Consider the following 26819-nt stretch of genomic DNA (forward strand, 5'->3'; position numbering starts at 1 on the left):
ATCATTTTGGGTTAATGGACCAAGTTCATATCACTCTCAAGCTGAGGAAATTGTTTGCTAATTCTATGGCAGATCCTGCCAGGTTCTCAGGTGGGAGGAGGCTGGGAGATCTTGGGCTTTTTCTTCTTGAAAACAGAAAGGTCAGAGAAATGAACAGCCCAGCTCAGGTTTTCTGGAAGGTGGTCTAATACTTGGGAGCTGTCACAGGCTGAAACACTCACCTGTGTCGTTCCTAGGATGAAGCTTTCTTGCATCCACAGTGCTGTGGGAATGACTTGTTCCTCTCATCTGTCTTAGAAGGTGGAAGTTCTTGTCTTTTGTGTTGGTGCTGCAGCTGCAAATCCCTATTCGGGTCTAGTGCGGCAGAGCCAGAACACACCTTGGCCAGCACAGCTTGGCATACTTGATGCAGCAGGTGGAAAGAACAGGAGATGGCAGCAGGTAGGAGTGTGACATCACTGAGACGTGCTGGCATCAGTATGTTGTCTCTGAAGCTATTTGGTCTGCTGAAGGCATTCAGTTGGGAGTTATTTGGTACTTCCAAATGTCCTCCTAGCTTCTTAAAGCATCATTTGCTATCATGTAATTTGCTTTTCCAAAACTGGAGGAATGCAGGGTGTAAATGAAGATTATCAGCAGTTATTAATATATAGGATTTGGAATAACTTTGTTTCAGCAGAGGTCCTGCTTGAAGTAGGGGTTTTTAGCAGGAGAGATCTTGCTTTTCTTTGGGATGGGTGCAGAAGGTTACCAACATGAAATACCAAGCACTGTTTAAATCAAGCTTGTGCTTCCAAGTGAAAAGCTGTACAGATGTAATAATCAAATATTCCCCTATCTCAGAACAGTGTCACAAGACTCTAATTTCTCTAGAAATACCTGAACATTCAGTAACCTTCTATCCCCACATCTCTGCATCATCCCTTTCTGAAGTTCTTTGTTGCAGGGGCTTATTTCGTGCCGTCTTTGTCTAATGAGTTTCTGTGTTTAGGAAGCCAACAAGGCTTCACCAGTGAAAGCATCAAGTGGCTCCCTGTCTGATGGTTTTGTTTTGTGTTTTTCACCACTCAGCGTATCTGTAGCAATTCTTCTGTTCCCTCTCCAGAATGGATGCGCGTTACCCTCGGTGTTTACACTGTAAGGTTATCCCTTTAAAGAATTCCTGAGGGAAGTTCAAAAGGGTTTTTTTTCTTTGAAAGATTCAGTGACTCTTTTTGTGTGTGTGTCTCTTACTTGAAAGAAGGGAAAGGGAGGGGGAGAGTGAAAAAAAGTGCTTTATCTGAAAAGAATCACATCAGCTTCGCACTGATAGAAGCCGCTGTCATCTCTTAAACGGCTTAGCACAGTCAAAAGGCAAGAGGACTTAAAACAGTGTCTTACACAGGGATCGATGGGTGGAACACATAACTCGTAACTGCAAAAAAAAAAGCAGCATAGGGGGAGAGATAACGGTAATGATTGCATTGAGGGAAGCTTGAGGGAGGCTTGTTCTTTGTAACACAGCTTCAAAGGTGTCTGGACCGGTGCCTAAGCAAACTGTCCTGTGAAGTCGCTGCCTCTGTAGGTCTAGCGAAGGCAGGGGGGGTGCCGCTCGCACCCTTCTGTTTCTTAGCAGATGGGACAAAGATTAGTAAATGCCAGGTTGGCGGCTCCCTTCTGCTGCCTCACATTTGAGGAGAGGTTTTTGTCACTTCATCTCTCGCAGTCTGTTTTGGGAAGGTGGCTTGTCCAGGAGAGGGGAAGGGGGCGAGCAGCGGATGGGGCGGTTGGGGAGATGGGGCGCGGGGACGGGATGTCAGTTTATCGATCGCGCCTCGGTCAGGAGAGCTGCAGGCGCAGTGCTCTGAGCACGAGCGGCAGCGTGCTTAATGTGATTGAAAGGCAGTTAAAATGGCGGTGACCTTTTCAGGGGGAATTAGATTGCCTGCCAAGAGTGGTTAGAGGGAGTGATAACGCCAGCTTGAGGAAGCTGTCCAGTCTGCTTCAAAGGGAGAGAGACGGAGACAGGGAAAGCAAGCTAGCAGCAAGTACCATTTAAAGCATGAACCGCGCGATCTGATAGAACAGAGATTGCTGTCCTCTTTAGATATGAAAGAATTGAAGAATTGTAGTTTAGTTCTTCCACCCACCCCGTCTTCTTCTCCCCTCCGGCTCCCCCACCAAAACGCTTCCTCCAGGCACAGTAGCAAGCTGGTCACCAGTGCTCTTCTGGGCTTCTTTTACTTCAGCAGATCAGTTGCATCAAAAATAACACAGAAGAGAGAAAGACTTTGAAAATGGTAAAATGGTAAGCAGGGCATTTTCAGGAAAAGATACTTTCTGAGAAAGATCGACATGACAAGGATCTGTCTGATAGATTGCAATACTCTCGAAGAACGAGATCACTGAACTCCGAAGTTTCTCTTTATTTCTCCATGCTGCCCTCCTCCCAGGCCAGCAAAGGGCCTGTATCCGTTTGTTAGTCAAGGGAAAAGAACAGTACAACTTAGCATGTGCATAGGGAGACTTGGTAAAGCCTTATGAGCTGTAACAAACTACAGTTATCCTTGGGTGCCCATTTGCATTGGATCTCATGTCATGTACAATTAAGGCAGCTGCCTGGAAAGTGAGACTATATTCAAATGACTGAAAGTTTCCAGCAGCTGGCTGCAGTCCCACTGTTGGCTTTCTGTCCCTGCAGAATCAAGATATGCTTCGGTTGGAGCAGATCTTGTAGGCCAGCCTTTGTCTAGCATGGGTCAGTTGCCCAAGAAAGAATCACACACAGAATCCCAGAATGTCAGGGGTTGGAAGGGACCTGGAAAGCTCATCCAGTGCAATCCCCCCATGGAGCAGGAACACCCAGATGAGGTTACACAGGAAGGTGTCCAGGCGGGTTGGAATGTCTGCACAGAAGGAGACTCCACAACCCCCCTGGGCAGCCTGGGCCAGGCTCTGCCACCCTCACCAGGAACAAGTTTCTTCTCAAATTTAAGTGAAACCTCTTGTGTTCCAGTTTGAACCCATTACCCTTTGTCCTACCATTGATTGTCACCGAGAAGAGCCTGGCTCCATCCTCCTGACACTCACCCTTTATATATTTGTAAACATTAATATGGTCACCCCTCAGTCTCCTCTTGTCCAGCTCCAGAGCCCCAGCTCCCTCAGCCTTTCCTCACACGGGAGATGCTTCACTCCCTTCAGCATCTTTGTTGCCCTGCACTGGACTCTCTCCAGCAGTTCCCTGTCCTGCTGGAACTGAGGGCCCAGAACTGAAGCATTGGGGCAGTAGCTGTGTGCTCCTCCAATTTGTTCCGCTTCTCAATACATAAAACATTAGAAACATGCTGTCAAACGTGAAGTCCTGTCCTCAAAATCTATGTAGATCCTTTTCAGTTCTCCTGCCTCAGCAGCAGGTGTTTGTGTGCACAGTGACTTTGCTCGTGCCTGGTAACTGCCTGGCTTAAAGCTCCAAACAGAGGAGGAAAACTCAGTTGTGCTTCTCAGTGCAATTTTACAATCAAAGTCTACAACAGAACTCTGCAAAATCTGCATTTGACATGTATGTGCAAACTGAAGCACGAAGAAGCATCTTCTCTAATGTCACAAGGATGTTAGGAAAGCTGGTGACAGAGCTTAAAAGTCTTGCTCTAGAATCTCACCCAGAAGCCATTTGTGGCCTCTTTCAGATAAAATATACTGAGACATACAGGAAAGCTTCAAGAGGCAAGGAGACTTTCCATTTTTCCACACCAGGTTGTTCAGGCTGGGCTGCATTTAAGATCAGACTAGTAAGAGGGTATAAAATGACCTACTCAAATTTAGCAAAAGAATTTGACCTGAACAGTAAAAGTGTGACTTCTTCTAAGAGACCGTGTGGGAAATAGATGATGTTGCTGGCATATTCAGGCCTTTTGGAAGAATGGTCTAGTAACTAGAATCATCTTCCCCATTTCTGCGTAGAAGAGTCAGAATTCATTCATTCGTCTTACCCTGGCAGGCTAAAGCAAACTTCAGCTTGGATGCAAGAGCTGTCTGTGGTAAGAGTATAGGGAATCTTTGCCATAATGAAATTCTTAATCTTCCTCCCACTTAGCAAGAGCTCAGTTCAGTGCCTTTCTCTGTCACATCCCGTGTCAGCGTCCCTCGTTGCCGAGTCTCTAGGGTGAGTGCGTCTATACCTCTGAGCATCCTTCTCAGCCTCTCCATTGTGGTATTTTAGCCTTCCTGTATTTGGTTTGCTACCTTCATCTGGTCACTCATACCTGCTGTAAGCTTCCAAGTGGGCGAGATGCATACATCTCATGTTTCTCAAGTGCTTGTTCTGTGCCTTATTCCCCCTTTAGAGGGCTGCTGAGTCCCAGAGCACTCGTATGCCTTACCTCAGCTCTTGTGTAAAACGGTGGTAATCCTGGTAATTCCTCCGTCGCTGAAGGATGATGCTTTGTACTGGTCTGGTGGAGTAGCCCAGCCGCTCCTTAATGCTCACACCTCTCTCCTTTGAGAGCAAGTCCTTGTCCGTAAGGTAATACTTGACCTAAAAATGCCAGCAGATCTGCTTACATAGTGGTGTATACAATAATCAGATGGGCTGTACCTGACGATTTCTCCAGAGTTTGTGTCCACTTGTAGAGTTTGAGGGATTGTGTGGCTAAAAAATGTCTCTTGGGTATTGTGCTGTGTATTAATATCAGAATTTGACTTTAGCGAGCAGGAAAAGCAGATGAGAATAGTATGCGATCTAAAAGGAAAACAATTCAGAATTCCTGCCTTACATACAAAAGCCAGCATGACCCACCATGTAACTGATGCTCTATATCATCTGTGTTTAAAGTCATATAATGCTTCAGGAAACAGGGTTTTCTTCATTTTGGAACACAAAGCAATCAATGGGACTCCGCAAAGTCAAAATCACTTTAACTGAAAAAAAATAAATTGGTGCTTATAGCTGTGAAAAGTCATGATTGTTGGTACGTACATTTTTGTTAACTTGAACACATGCAAAAATGTAAGAAGCTAATTTTTGTGCTCAAACTGCCAGAACGCATTAGCTGAAAGGAGCACAATCAACTAAACCTTGCTGTTTGATTTACTTAATGCCGACAGTTACTCTAACCAGGAAAAGATTTTCTGTGGGAAGAAGGGGAATTCTCTCCATTTGACAGTATCGTGGGTCGTACTTGGAGGAGGAGAAGGGATCTCTGTCACCCAGCAACAGAGGAAGGAGGAAAAGAAAGTAATTAAAAAGCAAACAGAAAAAGCAGTTGTAACAGCGTGAAAATTGGCAGGGGGAGTACGGGAGCAGGTAGAGCACCTGAAACTGCTCAATTTTTTAAAATTGACTGGGTTTCAAGTTGACAGCATCCCTTTAAACTTCAATTTTCCTACATCTCAGACATGCAGCGTAAGATCTTCCACTCCCATCTGCTGCACTTGCTTAGCTGCTCTCTGCAATGTATTCTTCTAGTAGCCTGTCTGCTTTGGGTTTGAAAGTCCCACGCTTTAAGCCAGTCATTTTAATTCTTCAAATATCTTCAGTTTTGCTAGAACTGCAACATACTACTTGGCCACTCAGGTCAAACTCCAGCCTTAAGCACCTGATAGTTGAGTGACGTGATTTTAATAGCATTTTAGAATACAGTTGTTAAGTCAGGGGCAGTGAGATTTTTTTCTAAAGGAAAAGGGAACGCGGGTCTCAATGGCTCTAAACAGCTCCTGTCTCCGCGTGTCGTCTCTTACACTCAGCGGTGAAACGCGTTATCGAGTAGTGCCCGGAAAGTGGCTAACTGCGTTTGACACACGCCAACTCCCTGCCTCCACACTGGATAATTGCATTGTCAACTGTTCAGCAAAGTGGCAGGTGACACTGCAGCCGGATTGATTGTCCTCGTATGGAGGCTCCCAGGACTGTCAGCCACCCAATCGATAGAGTTTACACAAGACACCGTGACTGCATCTGTAACTAATTTCAGTTTGAACCTCGCAAGATGCGGCTGTCCCTGTTGCCTGGGCTCTCTTCTTCTTTGCTTGCATCTTTTCCCCGGACGAGGAAGTTGCTTTCCTGCTGAAAGCCCAGCTTTATTTCTTGTTTTGGAGCTGGAAGTGAAGAAATCAATGATGTGTTTTGTGGTTTCAGAGTTGAGGGCATTACAGCACATGGCTAACTAGCAGCTCCAGTTTTTCAATCAATAGGCTGATCAATTGATTAAATTAGCACTGATTTTTCTTTCTTCTTTGCAGCCTAGAAAAGAATTAGTTTGGGGGGGAAGAACATATGGGTTTGGCCCATGAAATGTAGCCCTTGATTTTTCCAGTCCTTGGCTGCCTTCCTCCCACGAATACAATCTCTGTGTTCATCATTATTTAAAGCAAACTGCTGGCGGTGGCCGGCTGTACGCTGCGGTGTCGCTCTCAGCTGTTCCCCAGCCTTGCTGCTTCATGCTCGGCTGCCTTAGAAAAGTCATCCTCCAAGCTCTGCTGTGCTGCTTTATTATTGGCAAAGTTGCGACATTCCTGTGATCCCTGTCAGTGGTGCTTATTGATCCAGTGATGTGAATCTGCTTAGTGATTCAAGATTACTTTAATTCTCCCTCTTCCTTTTTTTGTTTGTTTCCACCCTCTCCCCAGGGGAACAAAAGCTTTCAGATCCACGTTTCCCTGACTGTGGAAAACGAGCCGTAGCTGCAAAGACCGTGGCTGTTGCTGCTGCTTTTGTACTTCAGCTCTGGGTTTTGAAGAGCAGCCTTTGAGACAGACGTGAGACTGTTTTCCCCTTAGTGCACCACACCGGCGTGAGGTTCTGGAATGTGCAAACAGCCACAGCACATCAGACCTTTAGTCTGAGCGTGGTTTATTTTCCCTTTGCAGCCACAATCTGCAGCTGATGTGTAACGGGGAGGCGTAAAAGAAGTCTCTGGAATACTCTTCGTTGCCACGAGGGGTGGGGAAGCATCTTCCCCGAGCCTTGCGGCAGCTGGCTCTTATCCTGTACAGCGGAGCTCTCCTGCCCTTTGTTCAGCACGCTGCTGTGAAATGATGTTAATGGTCGTAAAATTATATGACCCTTTCTTTAAAGGCAGCTGTTCCTCTGATCTGTTAGCAAAGATCACAGTAAGCGTCCGAGACGCTGGTAAGCAGTCAGCTCTCTGGCAGCCCGTTTGTGCCTCCATGGGAGCTAATAGGCAGCATCAGATGGATGCGTCTGCTATTTCAGGTGTGCGCTGTAATGACACAGTTGGGTGTCAGTTTTCCAGGTAAATCACTGTTTTTCTTGAAATGGATCTGGCTCCAGAGAAATGAAAACCTCATCCTGCAAGCAGCTTTTCATGGCCTCTGAACGTCATTTTTCCTGCAACAGGCTGGGAAAGTCACCAGAATAACTGTAACCAGAATAACTGTAACCAGAATAACTGTAACCAGAATAACTATATCCGTTTGTGCTAGGAAGAAATGGTACAATTCCGCTATCCAAAAATATGGCTGGGGAAGTGTTACGGATCTGCGGAAAGACCGCTGTTCAGGATGGCTTCATCTCTGCCTTCCTCCTGTTCTCAAGAAGCTCTAATGGCTTTCTCTCTCTTTCCAACTGCCTTTTAAAATCAAATGGTATCTGTGCCATCTTGTCCCCTTAGTACTAGTTTGGGATACTTCGGCAGCTGATGAAATGAACCCAGTTTAGAGCCATTCTCGGGAAGTGTGTGTGAGGCCTGGCCGTGTGTCTGCATAAACTACTTTTATTGCCTTCATTGTTTTTACTCTCCGAGAAGCCAACGAGTGACATTTCGTTAAGAAAATAGAGTGAACGTGCTGGAAAGGGAGGTTGTGCAGAAGGGGGTTACTGCAAGGAGTGTAATTAGCAAAGGCTACAGTTTTGGAGATTTACAGGAGGCTTTTCTTCTTCTTTCCTGAATGCGTGTAGATTACCTGCAAGCAGAATGAATGGCTCTTCCCAGCCAAAACAGACCCCAGTAGAGCTGCGTGCCCCAGAGATGGATTTGCATTTAGATTTAGATTTAGACCCACGTACCAAACTTGCACAAAATTCTGGATTTCTAGACTATTTCTGATATAGATTTGACGTACCCCCACCTTCCTTGGGGGTCAAGCAGCAGAAACACTAGTTATACAGATCAGTTTTATCCTCTGCATGAGCAGCATCTAGTAGCTGCATTCATAATAAGTATGCTAATAATACTGACATATAATAAATACATACCAATATTTAACACATAAAATGTAATTAACATATATAATAGTACTAACATCTTAGTTTTGTTCTTCGGTCTTACTTGGAGTGATAATTAAATGTATACAGAACAGCTACCCCCAAAAACTGAGTTATCTGCCTATATAGTAGCTGAGGAGGAGAGATGGGGCACAGTGGGTCTGTGTTTTCCTGCCTGTGCTGGTGAAATTTGGCTGTGGTTGGTTGGGTCTGCCCTGGTTCACTTGTCTGACCTGCCTGTTCCTGAGACTGGTGTGTGTGTGAGCCGGAGCCAGCTCTGCTGCAGCACCTGAACCAGCATATGTTGTGACTTTGACCATCTGCCACTGAGTGTGATGGAGGAAAGGAGGGACTTAGATGCGAGGCCCTTTTATCTGTTCTGTGAATCTGCTGATATATCCTGTTAATGACTCTCGATCTTAGCTTGAGCCACTGTTCACTTGAGAGGTGTTGAGATGACCGGTCACCAGGGGATTGCACAAAGCAAGTGAGATTTAAGAAGCAGCACAGAGGTCAGAGAGGATGCTTAGGCATAGGGGTCAGCTTAGGAGAAACCCAAGTTATAGAATGAAGGTGAAGAATGTTTCAGATTAAATTTGTCTCCAGCCATTACCAACAGGCACACGGAAGAAAGTGGGAGGTGTTTTCCAGTCTCCTTCAAGCTCAGCTGATTCCTGCAGCCTGGCAGTGGCCAGGAGGCATGATTTTTTCCTGCTTTTCAGAGCTCTGCTTTGCTTCAGAAACATTGCTGTCTCTGTAGAGTACCTAAATTTTTCAGAAACTAGCTTGAATTGGTGCTCATGCAGGCTGCTCCGAGGCCAGCCCAAGGAAAGCTGCGTCCAGAGTGCTGGAGGGTGGCGGGCGCTCTGGGTAAGTGATCTTGATAGGTACACTCTGATTGATGGGGGAGTTTGTCTCCCAAACTGTCACAGGGTTTATAGAGGTGCCACTCAATACCAGTGCTGGAATTGCTTGTCAGAGCACCTGGCTACAAGAGCAATGGGGATTGGAGACAGAGCTGTAACTTTGTTTTTTCTCTGCTTAATGGCCCCAGCACCTGACCTGCCTGCTCGCTCCTATTTGTCTGGACCTTAAGGAGGCAGCTGGGATTAAGACTGTCAGAGAATTGTTCTGCTTTAGCATCGAGAGGCTAATTATATCAGGACTGGCAGTGTATGACAAGTAGTTGCCTCCTACCAAATGCACAGTGAGAGCAAAAAATTCTTCAACAGTGAAGAGGAAAGATATAGAAGAGTCTACATTTTGGTTTGTTGTTTTTTCATCTGAAAGCAGCATTTTCAAATTCACATGTGGTATTATGTTCTTCAGGCCTTAGGTGACTCTCCTTGTAAGACTCACAGCTGCTCCTGTGAATGAATACCAGTCTCAAGGATTGTGAATTCCTAGGTCAGAGTCACAACTTAACACTCACTTGTCATATTTCCCTTTATTAACACATTGGGATGAAGTTCTGGTCCTGAGCATTGACCTCTGGGTGGTGGCACTGGCACTAGAGCTCCACTCCAGGCAGCGTTGCTGATGGCCGTGAATTACTGCGCGACCTTCAGAAGCCAAACCGTGCTGGAGGAACTCTTCCCCATTCCCAGCGCCTGCTATTGCATTGCACATCGTCCAAGTGTAGTGTAGGTGGTCTTCTGGAAACTCCCATTCTCCTCTAGCATGTCCAAATCAACATCATCACAAAGGTCATTTTATTCTACTCAATGCCCTCTGCGCTCCATTTCATATTTTCCTTGCTCCTGGATGGCAGCAGACGCTGCTGGCAGGAGCTGGAAGTTGTGAGCCCTCTTCACACTTGGGCTGAGTTAGTGAGAAGCAGGTGTGATCCTATCAGGCCTTCCTTGCATTTAGTGGTCCTCTTAATCCATTTATAACAGCACTTGTCCAGAAATCTGGTTTGAATGAGCCTGAGATGAATGAATAATGTCAAGCAGTTCAGACGTCAAATATTTGAACAGCTGCGTGGGTGTTTTCACTGGCTTTGTGCACAGAAGCAACCTCAGGAAGTTAGACAAGGAAGGTCAGGTCGAAATTGTGGCTCCAAACCACGGCCTCAAAATCCAGCCCTGCTGCAGATGAAAGGACGTTGGGATGCTGGTGCCTCCACAGGTGATGCTGGGCCAAGCTTTGCTGGGCCAAGCTTTGTGTCCTGTTCTTCTGTGTTCTCTTGCATGCAGTGGCAGTACAGTGGGATCTACAGACCTTTTCATTCACATTCATTCACAACATATTTTGTGGTTTTTATTTTTCTCTTTTTTTTTTTTTTTCTTTAAAGCAGCCTCTGAAGTCCTAAAACTGATAGCGCAGCTTATATTCAGCATCTTTCCTGGGTACACAGAGGTTACTTTAGCATACAGTTTCTGAATCCTTCTATTTTTTTACCATTTTGCAATGGATTGCGCTTGGTCATGTTCCAAAAACAAACAAAAAAAAACCACTGAAATCCATATTTGGTGAAAATCTGAGAGCTGGATCACCTTGTTACAATGTCCTTTAGGCCCTGGCCTGGGAGTCCTTGTTTGATCAGAAAAGAACATTTGCCCTTCTCCTGCCCCACATCTTAACCTATGAACTTCTCTGCTGTGCCCTCCCCTCTGACTGAAATGCTGTATCAGATCATCCCAGTGTGTATCCATCATCCTAATACACAGTGTCCAAACACTTCCTCTGTACCCTCCCTGTGTAGGGGGGTAGTACTCTGTTGGGAATGCACTGGTTCCTGTTATAGAGCAGGATTCAGCAAAACATCTGTGGAGTATTTTCCTTACAGACTTAGAAGGGATTTTCTTAAGTACAAAGGTTTTGAGAGCAAGGACAGCAGGATTCTGAAGTCAAGGTGACAATATTTGTAAATTGTATCACAGTAAGCAGATCTTCTTTCCTTAAGCTCTAACCATAAACCTGGAAACAAAATTGATGGAAAGGTGCATGTTTGATGTGTGCTTGGCATCCCTGCAGAGAGAGGGACGCAGGGAGCAGTCCCACTTGCATTGACTCTTTCGGACACTTTCAGCCCCCCCCAGGCACTTGCTCCCAGTATTCATTGTCTGGCTAACGTTCACATCACCTCTGGGACTGCCCAAGTCACAGTTCCAGCTTTGCATGATTTGTGTTTCCCACAGCTACAAGAAAAATGAAGACCTGTGTGTCCAAAGTTTATGGCCTTTGAGACGTGATGGGCTAAAGCAATGCCAGGTGCAGGGGATGGTGTTACTGCAGGTTAAATGCCAAACTTGTAAATTACTCGCCCTGTTGCCCACTGTGACTTCTAAGGCAGCTTTGAAAGACTATCCAGCTTCTTTGACAGGTCTCTCTTACCCCTCTAAATCTTCTCCCAAACGTTGTGATGAACTGAAGGTTTCAAGATTTACTAGGTGAGCCATTGCAGCAAGAGAAGGCAGCTCGTGACACGTGTACAGCCAGTACATGGGACACTTTTTAAGGGGTCTGCTGGAAGAGGGTCACCCCGGTGACACCCCAGAGCTGACTCGCAAGCAAGGATGGCTCCTGCAGTACCTGCCGCAGGCAGTGTGTGCTGCATTGTCGATGCTGGTTTTGTTACCTCTGCTGAAAATTAAGGCTGGCAATTACTTTGAAGTAAAAGGTAGTTTACGCTTGTAGGGAAAGGTTAGTCTTAAAATCGTTGTCATGCTACGGTTATCACTCGTTAAGGACCTTCTTTATATTCAGGGAAGAGAAATATCAAATCCATATAAACAAATTTTATTAGGGGCTTAATGAATCAGCGAGACCATCAGTTTCTAGAGAGCGACAGTAAAGAACTGTGTCTGCATGGTGTCCTTGGAAATGAGACCACCTTGCCCCAGTCTCTGCATGGATGCAGAGTGTTAGAAATACAGCTCACTCCTCTGGTCTGGGAAAGGGCAAGTTTGCTGCTGACAGCACAAGCTTGTGAGAGCCCAGTGGGATGAGCAGACTGAGGCATCTGCAGCACTAAAGGGCTACCCTCACGCTTGGGAATGTCCTCGTTCTTCAGACATGCACCTCCTATTCACTGCTTCTACATTAACTCATCCTCTGCGCGTAGAACCGCGTTCACAGTGCAGAAATGTCCCACTTTGGGGGCATTTGTGCAAAGTCAAGGCTACCTCTACCTGACTCGGTCAGTGTTTGCCAGTGGGATGCACTCCCTGGTGTGGCCACTTAGGTCACCAGCCACCTGGATGTGCCAGGTCCGTTGGGCTGCAGCAGCAGGTACCCTCTGTGAGCCAGGTGCCCATGTCTGCTGTCTGGAGAGTGGGATGATGCCAAGTGAAAACACCTACTGGAGGCAGCCAGAGTGAGCTGATTTGTATCTATGTGGCCTATGTCTCCAAACAGCTTAGATCTGCTGCAGAATTGAACGCAAACGATCTTGCACCACCCTAAGATTCAAGAGATCTTTGCTTAATTTCCAGTCTAGGAAATTAAGAGAGAGCGTGTCCAGTGTTAGATCACGTAAAGAGTAAACATATGTCTTCCCTAGTTTCCAGTAATAAATCTTAGGCAGCAAATACCATGCTAAGGTTCATCTTTGCCTGCATGCAGATTTGGTTACGTTCAGCAGTAACACAGTCAACAAAATGCTTAAGAACCAAAATAAATGTATGTATTATTAGAAAGTGGTTCGGTCTCGGCTATAACTGTTCACTGTCTCTTCCTGCTGGAATTGGGACTGGGCTTGTGCCTGATCCACCTTTGTTGGAAGCACATGACTCTTGTTGGCTTGTACTGGAGTTTGCTTAGAGAAGTAATGCTTGTCTATGGCTATTAGTGACTGTGGAGCCTGATCTTTTCCTAGAAAGAGGTTTGCTTTTCTTGCACATTTTGTATTGTAAAAAGCTAAGCCATGACTAAATGCATTTAGGGAAAAAACAAAGGACATTTCTAATTGTATTTCAGCCTTTGCCTGCCCTGTGTGCCTGAAGTAAGGACTAATTCCGAATGTTCCCAGGGCCTTCCCTTGCCTGCTACTAATGTAGTTTAAGGGTGTTAACCACTTCTGTGAAAAATAAGTCCTCTCTATTTTGCCTCAGTTTTTTTTGCTGTCTTTGAGAGATGCTTGAAGTGCTTTCAAGTTTCAAATAACTGGTGTGGAGAGCAAAAAGTTCAAGAATGTTTCATTTTTAGTGTTGAGGGGCATTTTAGAGCATAAAATCCAGCATCCATTTGTGTGAGTGTTTCCTGTGCAGTCTGCAGAAAATTGCCCTTGTGTAGTCTTTAGAGATGGTACCTTTTATGGGGCTGTAGACTGGTGCTGTCCCACCATCCTTAAGAAATCTCCGGCACTTTGTCTCCTATTCAGACACTTATCCACATGTTTTATTTTCTTCCAGGTTCTGGGTTTATCATGTGCAGCGGCAAGGAGAATCCAGACAGTGACGCTGACCTGGATGTGGATGGGGACGACACACTTGAATACGGGAAACCACAGTATCGTTTTTGAAAGGCTGTGACTGAGAGGGAGCGTTGGAGTTACATCTTCAGCTGGCTTTCTTATAGCACTGTCCTGGGCGGTGGTGGATAATCTGTGTCCAGCCCTACTGGAAATGGCACCGTTTCTCCAGTTCCCATGTTACATGAACTAGGAGGGATTTTCAGTTGCTACCTTTGAGATCCTTCTGTTGATGCAGCACTAATTCAGACCCGGTGGGTGAAGTCTGTAGGAGACATTGCAGGAGAGCAAAGTTAGTGTTTATTTACTCTGTTTCCAAAGCAATCTCCTGTCTCTATCCAGGTTTCTTCCATATGGATGGCTTTTCCTGTTTCATGGGTAGGAATTGAGTTTATTTTCTGCAAGACACTCCTTTGTTTTCAGGCAGCAAACATTTCAAGCACTATCCACCTGCCGCTCTGAGAGACTGAATTTTTTTCCTTTCATTAGACAGTTAATGGGCAGAACTATCGTTAAGGGCAGTTGTTGAGAACATCTGGGTCTGGGAGCCAGGCTCTTTGGACACAGCTGTGGGCAGACTGCTGCCCTGCAGCAGCTGTGCAGCTGTCAGAGAGGAATTCCTGCCAGGGTATTAGGCAGACATTGACTTGGGTACAATGAGGGGGAATGTATAGCTATAGAATTAGATTTTATTGAAATCTGTAGCAGCCTTTAAGACTGAAAGCCCAGCCGTTAGTTGGAAAAAGATCTCTGTATCTCAAACAGAAACACCAGAGTTGTGCAGGTAAGGCTTGCAGAGCTTGAGGAGCTGGTTTTCCTCTTCTAAGAGGCTGTGGCATCATGTTGCTATCAGAAGACTTTTCTGTTTCTTTCCATCTAAAACAAAACTCAAGTCTAGGATTTAAAAGTGAGGCCCTCCATGGATACCAGCCCCTCTTTTGAGGTGTTTCCGGGTAGAATGAATTTGTTCTGTGTCCCAGCCATCTCAAAAGCCTTTCCACTGTCTGCAGCAAGGCTGTACGTTCCTTAACCCCGTGTGCTCAGGTACACAGAGGCAGACGTTATCCCTTGCACTGGGGAAGAGCCAGGTGAAGCCAAAGAGAGGGAGGCGCTCCGAGGTGCTGTTTTAAAGTAAGTACCGTGCTTTTCTGATTTGCTTTCATTACTTCTGGGGAATCTCAATTTGTGGAAGACACCTGTTCACTTCAGCGCAAGGGTCACAATGAGAGAGACTTACAAAGAAGTGGAGTGTGATGGGTGGGTCTCCATTTCTACCCATCCAGCCTCATAAAACCTCCCTGCGCACTCTCCTTCCCCTCACCGCCCCACCACCCAGCCAGTGCCGACCTTTCCCTGAACAGCGCTGGGCAGAAGGTGAATTCTGGTGATGGGGAAACTGTGCTATACTAAGGCCTTATGCATCATCTTGCTTCATGATGAAACGTGGCCTCTTAATAGCAGTATAACATGATGCCATCCGAATCTTGCTCAGCACACTAGGATTCTGACACCTGCGATATGATTTCATTGCATGCCGATACATGTTGTGGGGTACACAAACTAATCCTTCTGCCTTTGGCTCTGGGGCTGGCGCAGGTCAGGGCAGGATGCGTGCTCTGCCCACATGTATGTGTGGAGAATGCAGGCAGACAGCGTTCAGGGCACTTGGGGAAGCATTTCAGGCAAATAAAATGAGTCTTAACAGGAAACTAGGATTGCTTTCTAAGCCCTCTGCCCTGCATAAAACAGGGCTTAAATTACCCCTCTATCTCTTTCACTGGGTGATCCTGTGAGGTCAAGGTTGAAATGATTGATAGAGCACTGAAATGAAGTTTTCTTACTGCTTAGCCTGTCACAAACACTAGTTCAAAATTAGGTTCCACTCCATAGAAAAGTGGCATTTGCCACACTGGATCCAAACCATTGGTCTGTTCAGTATTTTGCTAGCCGTGCTAGTCCATAGGCAAGGCCTCAAAGATGCTGAAGCTCCTTCACAGCCAGGAGAGCAGTGCTGTAACAGGAAGATATCGGGATCTCCTTTATCAGTGGCTGTGGATACTTGGTGCTGCTTGGTGAGACAACTGAGGACCTGAGGCCAGGAGACCCAATTCCTTCGTGTGGCTGCACCTAACACACTGTTTTGCTTTTTGGGTGAGGTCCTTGCCTGTCTCCTGGACTAGTTTAACCATATCTCAAACAGGAGAGGTAATGTTGCTTGTAGAAGCAATCCGAAATTCTGGCAAGTTGCTGTAGAAATGCAGTAGGGTAGCTGATGCTGTGAGCTTCCGTTACTTTTTCAGTACAACTGTCTTAACACATAGAGCTAAAATGTTCTACAGTCAGAGGTGTGCAGCCTGCTCAGAAGGTTCCTTTCTCTCACAGTCTCTGTTACTGGCTTGCAAGTGAATGGACAAGGTTAGGGGGTTGTCTGTATTTCAATGCTGCTGTTCTTCAAATGGCAAGATGGAAAAGATGTGGCTTAGGAAGGTGTAAAGTTACTCTTAAAAGCAGAAGCTGTTGCAACAGTGAGGATTTCTGTTCACCAGCAAGGTTTCAGTCTTTGAAACTGTGTATTCCAAAATGAGCCTTAGGTCACAGGTGCTGTTTGAATCCCAAGCCTTCACTCGGTATTGCAGCCACCATGTGGTCCAGCAGAGCTCACAGCTAGAAGAGCAGGTTGGCAGAACACTGGTGCAGATGTGGACTGGCTCAACAACACCTCCTGCAGCAGGCCAACTGCTCACATTTGGTGCCTAGACTGATGTATAGAATTATTGAGAAAGGTGGGTGGATTGGTGGGAGGAAGAGCTTCTGCTGAGCAGCAAAACTTTCCACATTGAACCTTTAGCATTCTGCTTTCTTCTCTTCTAGTGGTGGCACACCCAGCACTCGAATAACACCGGAGTTTTCCAAATGGGCAAGTGATGGTGAGTGTCAAACATGTAAATTATTAATTTGTTTGCGACAGGAGGGCAGATAGATAGATTCCATATTTTCTAATTGCCAGTAATGAGGCAAATGATTGTTACAAGTGCTCTTGCACAGTACCAGCAGATACACATGCACATAGTATCGCACTATCTTTTGAAACTTTACAGCACAGTTCACTGTAGTCAGTGGTATCTGGGGGAGTTTCCAAAAATGCAACCTTAACTGGTGTGGTGAGAAGAGAGAGGGATTGGATTGACTTGCTGTCATGCCACTAAAAGACAAAGTGCTATATCACAGGGGGAGCCATCAGAGCTTGACTATGCAATGGTGGGTTTGACCTGCTGGTGGTTTAAACTACGTAGGCACCTCTTGCGTTTGGTTTTGTTTTCCCCCCAGCTGATACAATTTTCCCTTCTTTAAAAGGGTGTGCTAGAGACTTTTACCGTGGTCTGCTTGGTAGGTCTTGTCTTTTTTGGTCTCTGCATGGCAAGAAAATCCTGCAGCTCTGAAACCTGCACCTTTTGAATGGGAACTCTAGGATCTGTCCTACTTCATGACCTGCAGCTGAGACTCTAGAGCAAACAAGTGAATGTGAAATCACACCTTTTCAAGCATTATTTGAAAGCTCATAGCAATAATGGGGGTGGGGGACTGTTAAACCCATTCGACTGCTGTTGTTTTTATTTAATGCCAGCAGCACTGGAAGTGTAAGCAACAACCTAGTGGAAATATGAGAATAATAGAACCTGACGCTTTCCAGCTGTACATGCCAAATCCGTTTCCATAGCTGGGCAGTGCTGCCGCGGCTCCCTTAGGAAGGGAACTGAAGCTCAGCGACCTGAAGAGATGTGTCCCAATGATTTTGTTCCCTGTTCTGTTACTGTAATGCTTTGGGCATTTGAAAGCACCTACAAGACATTACTGCCTGCCAGTGGGAGGGGGGGTGGGCAGAACCAGTTTTGCCAAGGGCATGATGATAAAATGGAGAACATAGGATATCTATCGCATGCGTTTTCTTCTGTGGGATAGGCAATCACATTTATTTCCTGTGATGTCAGAGCACTTGCTTGTAGGTGTGTTCAGGTTCAGTACCTACAGCCACAGAGGGGACAAGGAAGCAGCCCTGGTGGCACTTGCTGGGAGCTGTTTCATTCATACCTCAGCCATGATGCTGAACCTACAGCCCAGGAGTGGCCCTAGGACAGTTCATCTGGCTCATCTCTGACTGGTACCTCACAGGAGGAGCCATGGGAGAGCTATGAGCAGACGGTTCTGTCGTACCTAGTTACTGCCTTATATTTTTCTCCCTGTCTGTGTCTGAGGGGTCTCAGAAAAAGGGAGAAACTGAGAGCAGGGTCTGAGCTCAGTGGGTTTGCTCCAGATCCACCTTTCTAGAAGTACACTATGGCAAGGCAGCTGCATCAAACCTTTCTGAATTAAACAACGGGAACATCTGCAAAGGTCAGTCAGTATCTTTAGCCCCAAATAATAGAAGCGTGCTGTACAGAGAGAGGGCCTCCCTGCCAGACAGGGACATGTATTAATAGCATTGATCCCTTTTCTCTCTTTCCGAGAAATGACATGAAAATGACTCATCGGGGTCCTCTGCTTCACTAACTGTAACTCGCTCAGATCATTTCATTGCAGCGATCAAATGTTCTCTTACTAATTTGTTCTTCCCTCAACAGAAATGCCCTCAACAAGTAACGGTGAAAGCAGTAAACAGGAGACCATGCAGAAGACCTGCAAGAACAGTGACATTGAAAAGTGAGTGTTAAGTGGATAGCTTTTGTTTTTCTTGGTTTTGGAACTGTAGTGTCCCGTCTGGCCTTCCCAGGAGCAGTGTTAGTCTTAGGGTAGGCATATTTGAAGCTTTTACCACTAAGAAAGGAAGCTGTGCTGCAACGTGAAGCCTGGGCTTGGCCCTAATGATGTCCTGACTCGCTGTGTCCACAGAGGGCCTGTGCGGAGTTCTCCCGCAGGTATCTGTATGGGCAGGTACTCTGTGACAATGAACTAAGAGCATCCTCCAGGTGGCCTCTCCACTCCAAATTACCGTATTTTAAAATACATAAATAGATATATCTATACTTTCCACTGTATTCTAGGTTTTAAACAAATGGAATTTACATTTTGGGAATTAGGTCCCTTGATAGTTGGGGATGGAGAAAAAAATCTGGTGGTAGCGTTAAGCTGACTTTACGGAAAGTTATTTTTAGCATAGTTTGTTGTCTTCCTGCCCCTGGTCCTGGCCTGAGAGGTGGTGTCCCAGGCACATTTTCGGATCTCCTGACACATTGGACTGACTGGCAAAGCATATGTTTGCAGTCAGGGTTAACTGAGGAAACTCGTGACTGCAGAGGAAACTTTAACAACAATTTTCAGTCTCGGTACTTTCCTTTTTACAAGGCTTTTTATTGGCCCGTCCCAAACGTGCGCTGTCTGCTCTTCAGTGCTTCTCAGTGAGCAGAATTTGGCCAAGGACCACTGAGTTTGGGAGCTCACATGGCAGTGCAGGAGTAGCTTTGTCTGTAGAGTGAGCCAACTGTTACATGCTGTCTTGGTAGCAAGGACTCGTCCCTTCTGCCCTAATCTGTCAGCCTCCGTCTCAGCCACTGCTTGGTTTCCCTTTGGGCCTCCTGCCTGTCAGCCAAGCAGCCCTCGCCCTCCCAGATCCACTCCTATTGAAAATCTTTAAACTGCAGGAGCTGAAAGGATTTGACATTTTCCAGAACACTTGAGCTCAAGTGATAAAATTGACATAGCTTTTAATAATCTGATCAAAGAGGCTTTAGGTAGCACCTTTTGAAGGATCCCAGAATCCTTTCCAAACAACGCTCATGCTAACGCCGCTATGAAGTGGGGGGAGCGTGCATTTGTGTGTGTATATGTGTGTGTATATGCACACACACCTTGCTCTGCTGCACTTAAACTTCCATTCTACAAAAGGCGTGAAAAGTCAACAAAACCTAATAGAAATTATGGGAAAAGCCTTAAGTGTCTTGCTGAGTCTTTCCAATAATGCTGATTTTTTGAAAGTAGCAGGGAGAGGTTTTATTTCAGGTGCTTTATTTCACCAAGGTTCAGAAAGCAAGATGGTTTCAAGTGGAGAATTCCTTGCTGCTTTTTTTTTTTCATCTCCTTTCATTTGAGATTTGTGTGTGATAAATAGTTTCTGTCCTGCCATTTAAGGAGCCTGAATGCTCTGTGTGCTTGTCTGTGTAGAGGGATTCTGTTAAATTAATTGATAACAGGGATCAGAGCTAGAAGCCTACAGGAAAGGAGGGGGAAGGGTTTCACACTGTCTGGCTGCTTCCCACTCCACCGCTGAGCCATGATATATGGCGACCCAGCCCAACAGGCTAAATTGATTCATCTCTAGTTCCTGTTTCTTAATCTGGAGCTAAATTGGTTTCATTTTTCTTGGTTTGGGCGGCGCTTATAGGAAGTTTTTGGCAGCATCACTTTACTCCATTGTTTGTAACTTTAATTTTTACCTTTAAATCTGAGCGCTATTGATTGACATGTTAAACCTTGTGTAGCATCTGATTAGCATTTTTTAAAGTGTCCAGAAGCACATGGTTTACCACCTGTGTCAGCCGCGCTCTCCGTTTAGAGCAGCAGCTAATAGAGTTAGCAGTGATCCGCGTATTGATCCTTCTCTCCTAAGAATGACGTTCCTTCACTCTCCCCTTGTCCAAAAATAAGCCTAGGCAAGGAGAGCGGTGTGGTTTTGTTTGTTTTTTAATCCGTTAATGCAGTACAGCAAGCGGTCCTCTTTTTGGCACACAGCTGAAGGTGTTTGCTTGAGCGGGTTAATTTAATCTAACATAGGGTTTTGTGGAAGAGTCTCTTGCGTGTAGAACGACTGGGTGGGGTTTGGGGTGAGTCTGTGTCGCCAGCTCCTTATGCTGTGTTGGAACTTCAGATGGGAGCCACAGGTAATGAGAGACATGGTGCTGGTCCCACCTCTCCTTCCCAGCACTGCGGGTGTCTCAGCCCTGCTGAGCTTGTCTAATCTCACCAACACGAGGTGTCTGGGTGACACCCTGGGGTGCTCATGAGGAGAGGTAAAGGAGCGTTGCACTGGCTGAGCTGTTGGAGACCCCAGCCACCACGAAAACAGCTCAACCAGCGGATGCTGCTTTACCTTGACTCCAGGTGCAGCTTTGCTTGGAGAGAGCAGCCAGTCCGTGATTGCCCAGGCATCTTCCCCAACTCCTCTGTCAACGTGGTGCTCTCAGCCAAAGCACCGTCACACACAGAAAATGTCAGAAAGCGTCTTCTCCGCAAAAAGTCTTCCTCCCCGCTCCCTCCCAAGATGCTGCCTGCGAGGGTCTGGTGCCATTTTGAAACTGAGGTTCCCCGGGGTTAAAAGCCAGCATCTTAATTCAGAGTGCCAATGTTCAATTTTGCTTTCTGCCACCAGACTAGATTGCAGGCCAGCGAGAGAGTCTGGGTTAGTGGCCCACTGGGTCACCTCCCATTTGTTTTCCTCAATTTTGTGTTGTCATAAATTCATTCCAGCCCGTTGTGGTTGATCAGTTTATCTCCGCCGGGGCAGGGAGCGCTGCGAGCATGATATATGGCACAGAGCATTGTAGCCAGCCTCTCCATGAATCACTCCAGCTGTTTGGTGTCAGCCCCAAAGCAAACAGGACCCGGCCGCTGAGCGTTGACTACGATGAGCTCAGTATGGGAAGAGACATGACGTATGAATGTTTATTTAATAATTCTCTAATATTTCCAGCGGAGTGTGGCTGTGCCTTTTGGGGGGGCGAAAGGCGGGGGGAGGTTGAAGAGGGAAACTCTAATCTGTTGGGGTGGGTCATAAATCAGGCAGACAACATCATTAATCAGGGATGGGACAGAAGTGGAAGGAGGTGGGACCGGAGCTGCCATCCTCGGTGGGAAGGGGGCTGTGCTCTTTTTCTTCGTAAAACAAATCTTGTTTCTGATTCCGCTTGGCCCCTGCCGCGCTGCCCGCATAATAGCAAACCCGGACAAGTGAGTATGCTACCTCTGCTATAAACCTTGCGATACAAGCCTGCCAAGCATTAAATCCCTTTATAATTATCTTCTTTATATAACACTTCATGCTCATCATGCTTCATTGGATGAGATGCTTGTTGGGTTAAAAAGAGGGTTTTAGAGACAAAAAGCAATTGTATTTGTCTTATTTTTCTCCTCTTTCCTCCCCTTCCCTCCCACCTCACCTCTTTCCAATCCAGTTGTTCCGAAAGCATCAGCTCCAGAGGGGCTCTGGCGCGGCAGCACAGGAGGGAGCATCAGTTAAAATGAAATAAAGTTTAGGTTGGGGTCCTTGTGCAGAGTCAAGTGTATGAGAGCGGCTGGGGAGGTGTCGGTGTCTGTCGCAGGGACCCTCCTCCCGGGCAGACAGGTCGAGACAGGAGCAGAGCGAGTGTGAAGCCAGAGGATTAGCAGAGGCCTGAAAGGGAAGGAGCCGCACTTAAGCTGGTGTGTTGGAGGGAAGCAGAAGCCGTTGTGAATTCACACCAGAGGATAAGCGCTCCCCAGCCCTTCTCCAGAGCATCACATCATTAACAGGCTTTGGTGGGAGACGTGAATGTCCTATCGCAAAGACAGAATTAAAAAATTATCTTGAGTCATAAATGAACTAACCCTTTGTGCTCTGCCAAGGGAGTATGATGTGGCTGGTGGGTCCGGTCCTAGATCAGCCCGTGGAAACTTGAGAAGGAAGCTTAACTGAAGTGTGGGATTGTCAAAGCCAGGCTGAGAAAGTGCTGCTGGGCTGAATGCTGCTTGTGTCCAGATCTCTTGTCTTTATTAGGTTTTAGTCCTTCCTTTCAGTAATTCAGTAGTATGTAATATGTGCTTGTTAGGTATATTGTAGTTCGGTGTTGGAAGGGTACATGGGTAGAGGCTCCATTTCTTTATGAAGTGAGACTTTGGCATTGTTCGATCCTCCGCGTTGTGGCGGCGCAGAGCAGCCTGCTGGGCTGCGGTTCTTTATTCTGCTCCCCCATGCAACTGTACTGTAGAAATTGCGCGTGCCAGCGATGGTCTCAGACGTTGTTATCACCGCGCCAGCTGAAATCGTATCAGCGTCGTGGTTCATCCCAGGCTGGCACTTAACGCAGCTCGGCAAGGCGGGCGGGCTGTACGGGCTCCGACCCGCGGGAGGCGGAATCCCTGCAGCTGTGTCCAGAGGTTTGGTCTAATTCTCATGCCTTGGGGCAGTTTTCTGTGGATATATATTTGACATCTTCATATGGGAAGGAACTCTTTTGTCTGTCGAACCTGTGATGTTTTAGAGCTGACGGGGCTGCCAGCTTCGGGGACAGTAGCATCCCTGTCCCGTAACTGGTGAAAATCTCAGGAAGGACTTTTATTCCTGTGTTAGGGGCACAGTTTAGGCATCTTACCCTTTGTGTCTCTTCGCCTGCCCCTTCTTTTCTTTCCTTTTTTTTTTTCTTTTCTTTTTTTTTCTTAGTTTCAGAAATGCTGTTAACTTTAATTTGTAGAGTTGCTTCCTGGGAGTGAAAAATCGATGGGGGGCTATCGCAGTGTGAAATTCGACTGTCACTATTGAGCTATAGAGTTAGCAAGATGTCTTAGAAGGTAAAAAATAAATCGTGGCCCAGCAAGTGCTCAGCTGTGCTATTTCAAAGGGGATATGAGGCTGATGGTCCGTTAGAGGGTACTTCAGTTAGATGGATGATGATTCCCTGTGAAATATTGGAGTTATTCCATAGGTAAAAGAAACTTTAGCTTGTAAAACACCAATAGCTGCCTTCTAGCAGACGAATTCTGCCCTTAGATTTGTGAGCGGCTTGTCAGAGTGAGGGCTCGTCCCTGAAATTAGCCTGTTGTGTTTAACAATGTCTCTGGTGGAGCATTGTAGATCCTGCTGTGTTCCTTCTGAAAGTATTTTGAGGATGTGACTGTTTATTCACATGCTGCAAGAATTAAGAGGCAGGGACTGATTTATATATATATATTTTTTATATGAAATGTTTGTTACAGTGCCCAGATACTCTAAAGAGCAAAGTAACAATTATTTTTACGTAGGCTGTGTTCCCTGCTTGGATGGAAATGTGCCTTTGAAGAGCAGAAGAGGGCTCATGTTGTGCCCCATCGTGTGTCTGTGGAAGCGCAGCCCTGGCTGCACACGCTGCTGGGAAGGAGCTACTGCTTCCTTTGGTACTTTTTGACATCTGTGGCAGGACTCACCAAGTGTTTGTGCTGTGCCAGCTGCTCTGTGACAACAGGATTACTGTAATTACAGCTCTTGGTAGTTTGTGCATTTCTTAGGCTGTAGTTAGTAAGTATAAATATGAAGTATTATCAAAAAGAAGACCCAGTTGGTGCTACTTCTCATTAACTCGTGCCTGAGACAACTGTAGAGTCTGTAATTATTTCTCTTACACTTGCGTGCACAGTTGCAATACCGCTGAGGGGAGCTTCCTGCTGCAAGGAGGAGTTTTAAGCCGCATCTATTTGGAGCTTGGTAGAGATTTCCCAAAGAACTTAATGACAGAAGGATTTGTTGTGCTCTCATATCTTCTCTGCCTCTGTGACACAGAACCCAGTGCTGCCTTTACAGCAGTGGTGCAATAGCAAGTAATGTAATTAATGTAGCTTAATATCCATGTTGATTTTTTGCCCTCACTTCAGCAACAATGCTGGTCCTAACCTTACTTGCTCTCCACCACTGCAAGCCCTTCATCCCATTTCTCCATTAACTTCTCCTTTCGTCCTTTTTGATGGTTCCCATCCTCAAAAAGCTTCTGTTCCCCACTGAGTTGCATAAGCGTTCCCGCTTTTCCCTCGGATAGCCGGCTCATGACCTCGGCATTGCTGGTTTCCTCTTCCAGCTCTGGGGCCACAGTTGGTTATGTGATACAAAAGTGCCGTGGCCTCCTTTAATAGCCTCATGTTTCTTTTTGAAGGCATGATTACCTTAAATGATGCTAATTCTGATCCTTTCTTTCCCCGTAAAGGAAACAGCGACTCTGTAAAAGTTCTAGGGCGCAGCAGCAGTTGTAGGAAGCTATCTGGAGGATGTGTTATCCTGCTGCCCTTGGGTGCCTCCAATCAGCGGTCATGAATGGAAGATCTGGAAAGCAGATCACCTCCATGGTAAAGCCCTTAAAAGGCTGCAGATGAATCCAAATGCTGCTGTAGTAACATAGATATTTCCTGTTTATTTCGGCCGTTTGGATGCGGGCCATGGGAGTAGGAGGTATTTCATTGTGCACAGAGGCTGCGTGTCCAATCTTCTGAACGCCTTTCAACCCTAGGAATTTGCTATTCCTTTTTCACTTCAGGGATATTTTATAATTTCGTGCCCTGCTCATCCAGCCAAAGCCACCAATAATCCCAGACCACCTTCAGGCCACAGTTAAGATGACGCGTTACAGCTGCCATAAGTCTTCCAGTAGAAAAATATACCTGCCCAGCTATACGTGGAGCTTGGTCATAATCCAAACGTGTTTACTCGTGGATGGAGGCACGTTTTGGTGGGCTGGAACCTCTGAGCCGTGTGCCTCAGCAAAGAGAGGAGCATTTTCCATTTACACTGCCTGCCTTTTGTGACCCCGGCTTGTATTAAGGTAGAGACCATGATGTACCTTCACAGATCTGTTAGGAATACAACTGGGCTCACCACACATTTGAAAAGTGGCCTGAGATATTAACACATTAGATGTGCAGTTATTTCTATTTAGGAACTTTGTTTAGAGAATAATTTTCTAACTCATTGCTGCCTCAACAAATCCTTGATGCAGCAAAACACTCTTCCATGGCGTGACTTTTTACTTCATCACCAAAGCTGCTCCTCCAGTAAAGCAGGGGGATTGCATTTATATTCTCTTTGGTACAGGGGACATAGTCTCTAAATCGAAATCAGAATGACCCACACATTCTTTCTCCCAGCTTTCATGTCGAACCATAATTGCTCAAATGGCACATTTAGAATTTTGGCGCAAGCTCAGACATTCACTCGCCGCCTTTTTAAATCAGTCCCAGTGGCAAGCGGATGCTGCGTCGCCCTACAAATGCATCTAAACACGCTGACTCCGAGGCTCCTTCCATTCTGAACGATCAGCGGTGCCATCTGTCTCTGTTTTGATTGGGGCTGGGCACATGTGTCCCAGCGAAACGTGGGCCAAAAAAAAGAGAGAGAGAAAGAACCAGTGCCTGAATTTACTTCCCGCTTCTGTAAAGACATTGTTGGGTTCTGTGTTATAGAGGCGGAGGAGATATGAAAGCATAATGAATTCTTCTGTCATTAAATTCTTCGGGGAATCTCTACCCAAGTCCCTACTAAATGCGGCTTAAAATGCTTTCTTGCAGCGGTAAGCTCCCCTCAGTGGTATTGCAACGGTGCATGCAAGTGTAAGAGAAATAATTCCTCTGTGGGCAAAAAAAGAAAGAGACAACATTTTTGGTTTGCATCAAGATGAAATTAGTCAGCAGCAAACTCTGAATTTGGCAAGCAGATGCTGGTATTAACAAGTTGTGCAAGCAAGTATAAAATAGAGGCGCTCATGACTGAGAGAGCCGCGGCGTCGGGTGTGTGTGCCCTTGCATGCACCCCGCTCCAAATTCACAACTTAGAACACGGAAATTAGAATGAGGAACATTGCATTATTCATAACTTGGCAACCAGAAGCCAGGGCACTTTGCCAAAATAAACTATTCTCTACAATTACAGGTGAAGCAACATTCTTTAATATCTTACAATACAAAAACATACATTAATCAAGGAAAGAGGGCTTTTTTTTTTTTCCTAGAGGACAATAAATTAGCATCCTTGCCAATTTCCTCAATACATGTGACAACGTTTTACAGGATTATAAGGCAGCCTTTCTAAAGGAGGTTAGTCTAAAAACAAATAAACCCAATAAATGAGATTTTTAGCTAAATAAAGGGGAAGCCAGCTCCTAAAACACTGACGTCTGGCCAGAAGATCTGCTCTTAGCACTGGTGTTCTCACAGACCGAGGGTCTAAGCTTCACTTGGTGCATTTTGACACGGCTTTGCTGGGCAGTTTCTGCTGGTGGTTGAAATCTTACTTATCAATTTAAGTGTTTTGCTTGTTAGTAGCAGGCTTTTTTTCAGCTTTATGTTATATTCTTGCACTCCAGTGAGCACAAAAGGCATTTGTATCTGTATATCTCCTACTAACTTCAGTGCTGCTCATCTGCCAAAGTATTATTAGCTATAGCCCTTGGTGCAGGTGATGCTCGGCTAAATTGAATGAGGAGGCGGATTCTTTCACCA

The 26819-nt window shown here is 45.9% G+C and overlaps 1 protein-coding gene across 4 annotated transcripts in view; it reads left to right on the forward strand.

Moving 5' to 3' along the window:
* Positions 1 to 26819, forward strand: part of RNF220 (ring finger protein 220) — a gene marked incomplete at its 5' end in the record, with an annotated part of 218969 nt that overhangs the window by 174314 nt on the left and 17836 nt on the right. For all 4 annotated transcript variants that reach the window (XM_080349197.1, XM_080349194.1, XM_080349195.1 and 1 more), the window contains 4 exons: positions 13561 to 13657; positions 14664 to 14750; positions 16491 to 16546; positions 18239 to 18317. In XM_080349197.1, the coding sequence (XP_080205323.1) occupies positions 13561 to 13657; positions 14664 to 14750; positions 16491 to 16546; positions 18239 to 18317 (319 nt within the window). The remainder of the gene's footprint in view (positions 1 to 13560; positions 13658 to 14663; positions 14751 to 16490; positions 16547 to 18238; positions 18318 to 26819) is intronic.

Source organism: Nesoenas mayeri, assembly GCF_963082525.1.
Source record: "Nesoenas mayeri genome assembly, chromosome: 8".
NCBI lineage: Eukaryota > Metazoa > Chordata > Aves > Columbiformes > Columbidae > Nesoenas > Nesoenas mayeri.